At 43.9% G+C, this 4456-nt stretch overlaps 1 protein-coding gene across 1 annotated transcript; it reads right to left on the bottom strand.

Annotated features, from left to right (window-relative positions):
* Positions 1-408: 408 nt before the first annotated feature.
* Positions 409-978, bottom strand: LOC110876573. Its single transcript, XM_022124740.1, has one exon. It carries the CDS (start codon positions 976-978, stop codon positions 409-411), a length of 570 nt encoding a protein of 189 aa, XP_021980432.1.
* Positions 979-4456: the final 3478 nt, after the last annotated feature.

Here is a 4456-nt window from a genome sequence, read left to right as displayed (position 1 = left end):
TAAACGGTCATTCACCCAACAACTTTTATTTTTATCTAACACGAACAGATTCGGCCATTTAAACATAAGAGGGGAGTCGCCATACCAAAGATCGATCCAGAATCGAATTCTATACCCGTCCCCCAAGATTCCTTTAATGAAACTATGAATTCTTTTACCCTTTAACAAAACTTTAGACTCCATTCTCGTGATGTTTTTCCAAACTCCCGACATCCCCGATTTAGAAGGTAAACACGATCACTTCCTACTATTTCCATGACAAGCCATAACAACTCTCCTCCATTGGCTCTCATCTTCTACCATAAATCTCAACACCCACTTCGTCAAGAGAGCGTCATTCACCGTTTTGAGCTTACAAATACCGAGCCCACCGAGTTTTTTTGGGAGAGTAACTTTGTCCCACGCTACCTAATGCATCTTCCTAATACCCTCCGAGCCACCCCGTAAAAAGTTCCTCATATGGGACTCCAGTTTATCAACCACTTTGCCCGGAGCTTTAGAAATAGATAGATAATAAATTGGGAGACTTTCTAACACCAGTTTAATGAGAACCACCTGACCACCGATCGACAGAGTATGAGCTTTCCACGAGGCTAGCCGATTTTTGAAGATCTTCACAATGGGGTCCCAATTATTCACCCGGTTCATATTAGCACCTAAGGGGATCCCCAAGTAACTAAAAGGGAAGTCCCCTTTCTTACATCCCACAACCGACGCCATTCGAGAAATTTCACCTTCTTCAACTCCCACACCCAATAAGTTAGATTTGAGAATATTAATGTTCAGCCCTGAACATGCGTAGAAAACCCCCAAAATTCTAGCCACCGATATTATATTCTCCTCCTCCCACTCCCCTATATTCAAAGCATCATCGGCATATAATAGGTGCGAGATCACCGGGCCCCCGTTAGGGAGTTTAACCCCTTTTAATCTCCCCGAGTCACACGCTTTAGAGACTATACAAGAAAAAGCTTCCATGACTATAAGTGTAACAACCCGCACCTTCGTGCGTTGTTACTACTCGACACACTCGTTACGCCTAGCACCGGAGATTCGGATCATAATGAAATCATACCAATTTTATCGCTAAATCGAAGTATAATCGAATAATTACGCATATTCTATCGCTATTACAAACCTATTTTGCATAACACTCACGATGATGTCGAATATGGGCCTAAACTACCCTTCTCGATGAGCGTGAGGTGTCAAAATGTGAGTAATCAACGCTAACGAGGGTTATCGGGTGAGTACTATGACTCTAACCGTCATGACGATGATGGCAATATGAGTAAGTGGTGCCCCGATAATCATTGTGGCACATCACATCGAAGAACGCACTCGAAGGCACGCGTAACTCGATCACCGCACTGAGAATTGGATACATAAATACGTATATACGGCCCTTTTGTGATTAATAATAATAAATAATTTAATAATTATATAAATATATGAAAATATGGCTCAAACCGTCGAAATCGCACCAAAAACGGGATCAAAAGGCTTCCGAACGGATCAATTCGATCAGGCTAGTCCAATTGGTCAGACCGGCCCAATCAGATAGGCCAGTCCGATCGGATGGACCAGCCGATCGGATGGACCAGCCGATCGGATGGGCCAGTCCGATCGAATGGGCCAGCCGATCGACTGGGCCAGCCGATCGACTGGGCCAGCCGATCGACTGGGCCAACCGATCGACTGGGCCAGCCGATCGACTGGGCCAACCGATCGACTGGGCCAGCCGATCGACTGGGCCAGCCGATCCAGTCACTGTTTTGCCTTCCTTTCTCCTTCCTTGCCTATAAATACCCCTCCATTCACTCCCAAACACTTGTGTTGCTGCTCCTAACCGACCAAGACGCTCCAGCCCTCAAATCACTCGATTTCTTCCGATTCTTGTAAGTTTTCAACCCGAATCTTGTACTTTCTTGATCCAAATGCAATCCTTCATCTTTCTATCTTTCAAATCCCAATTTTCAACCGTGAAATCAACGGATTTGGGCTGTTCTAAGGTGATGTCACCACAAAGTTCTTCAAAGGTGATGTCATCCCATGAAGAACAACTCAGATTCGGATGATTTACGTACGATTCTTCATGAATCTCAACCAAATCAGTGTTTTCCTATTAAGATGGTCATGGATCTGAGATGTTCTGACTGATTTCATCACAAGTTCTTATGAACTTCAAAGTGTTGACCTCATATCATCAAGAACAACTTAGATCTAGGGCATTTCCTAAGTAAAATCAAGGTTTTTACATCAGATCTATACATAAAAAATGGTAAAACCAGAACTTAGACCGATCTCCTACACATTTCTTAGTGTTGTGTTGGTCTAGGATCTGATTTCTAGTGATAAAATGATCGATTTCGGGTTAAACACGGAAAAACCGACAAAAACGACCAGTTCCGACGAACGGGGTGATTCCCGGCCGTTAAAACAGGTCGGAATCGACGGGATTTCAGTTGCTTAACACCTCATCGTAACGTCCTAACCCAAAACGCCGAAAAACGCTCGAAAAATCATCGAAAACAGCCGAACAGGATGGCCAATCGAGTGGCCCAATCGATCGAACAGCTAGTCGATCGAGTGGCCCAATCGATCGAACAGCCAGTCGATCGAGTGGCCCAATCGATCGAACAGCCAGTCGATCGAGTGGCCCAATCGATCGAACAGCCAGTCGATCGAGTGGCCCAATCGATCGAACAGCCAATCGATCGAACAGGCCAATCGATCGAGTGGCCCATTCGATCGAATGGCCCATTCGATCGGTCAGGCCGTCCGATCGATCAGGCCCATCCGACCGACCAAGTCTGTTCGACTGGGCCAGCCCAATTTCACCATTTTGTCCGATTTTTAACCCAATTTTGCCCGATTTCACGCAAATCAATACCGTTTAACGCATAGTAACATGTCACTCACGTAAATTATCTGAAATCAGGATATTCTCCGGCACCGGTTCCGCAAACCTAACCGAAAACGCGCTGTGAGTATACTTGACCCCTTTTATCGAATTTTGGGTGTAACATACGTTCCATAACAACCGAACTTATCAAACGAATGATTCAATTTGACAATTTATCACTTGCGAATAACTGTTTGCATAGATATACGTGATGCTAGTTGCATGTATGCTAGGACTTATACTCGTGACGTCCCACCAACAACTAGTATAGTACTATTCCACCCGACGGGGTCTAGTTATGCCAGAGTCGAGCATCGAGGACTTAGCTGGTAGTATCAGTTTTGTGAGTATATATGTCGTGTATTACGTTTATGCATGTGGAAATTCGCAGCACTTTTAATCTATCATACTACACATATCAAACCTGTATACTCGCCAATACTTTTGTATTGACAAAGTTTTAACGTATGTTGCAGGTTTAGCCGAAGTTTACATCAAATCAAGCTAGGAAGTCTAGAAACGCATCTAAAATCTAGGTTGTCGGATTTGAATTGTTCGAGAGGACAAGAAATCCGTGATAACTTACGTGATTGTATTGTTTGTTAGTATGGGATGACAAATGTAATAAATATTATCGCAATATAGTTGTTATGGATTCTCTTGAGCAATCTGATTCGCCTAGTGCCGCGCCCCGATGATTCCGCCATCGGTTGGGGTGTGACAGATTGGTATCAGAGCCATAACTATAGGGAATTAGGCAAAGTTTGAGACTCGACCTAGTCCGGGTCGATGTCTTAGAAAAATTGACCTAGTCTATAGTCTAAGTACCTACAGGCCGACTCTTACGAACTCGTTAGGGTTTGTTTGGGCCAACTTGCTACCCTCGATCCAATTTGTTGAAAGTTACAACTATTGTGTGAACACCGCATACTACAGCTTCACACAAAGAGCCTTTCCTAAGGCTAGAATGTTACTTAGCCTTTCCTAAGGCCGACACAATACACATGCTTTCAAAACTACTCGTACAATAAAACCGAGTGATCTAGTCGAGACCAGGTGTGAAAACCAAGAACTCTCGATAAGGTCGCTCACTCAGCGTATCTTCCTAGCACGAGAACTCTTCGTCGAGCCAGGAGTGACATCCGCATCTCGACAAAAGGTCTCCATTTCAAAATTCTAGTGGAACTCTCGAATTTAATTCGATGAGCGCCACCACCAATGGGAACGAAGTTGTTAAGCCAGGGGTGAAACCCATACCTTAATCAACTGTTCCACTCTATAAAATGGTTTACAAAAGCTCTCACCAAGGACACGACCATAACAACGACTCAGGCTGCGCGAAGACTAGAGAGACGAATGTTAGGAGCTGCATCCCAGTGGAAGCGTGAGTCCTCTAGGTCAACGCGTATGCCCGAACCTGTTGGTTATTGTAACACCCCGTGTTTTCCAAAGTCAAAGTCAAAGTCAAGTGTTGACTGTTATTGGAATTAAAGATTGATTTCATTTTAGTTTCTTTTTGATTTTCGTATTATTTGGAGTAAGTGTTGTATA

The sequence above is a fragment of the Helianthus annuus genome, unplaced genomic scaffold, assembly GCF_002127325.2.
Source record: "Helianthus annuus cultivar XRQ/B unplaced genomic scaffold, HanXRQr2.0-SUNRISE HanXRQChr00c211, whole genome shotgun sequence".
In the NCBI taxonomy this organism is placed as follows: Eukaryota; Viridiplantae; Streptophyta; class Magnoliopsida; order Asterales; family Asteraceae; genus Helianthus; species Helianthus annuus.
Note: the sequence above shows the minus strand (reverse complement) of the source record. Positions and strands in the feature narration are given on the sequence as shown.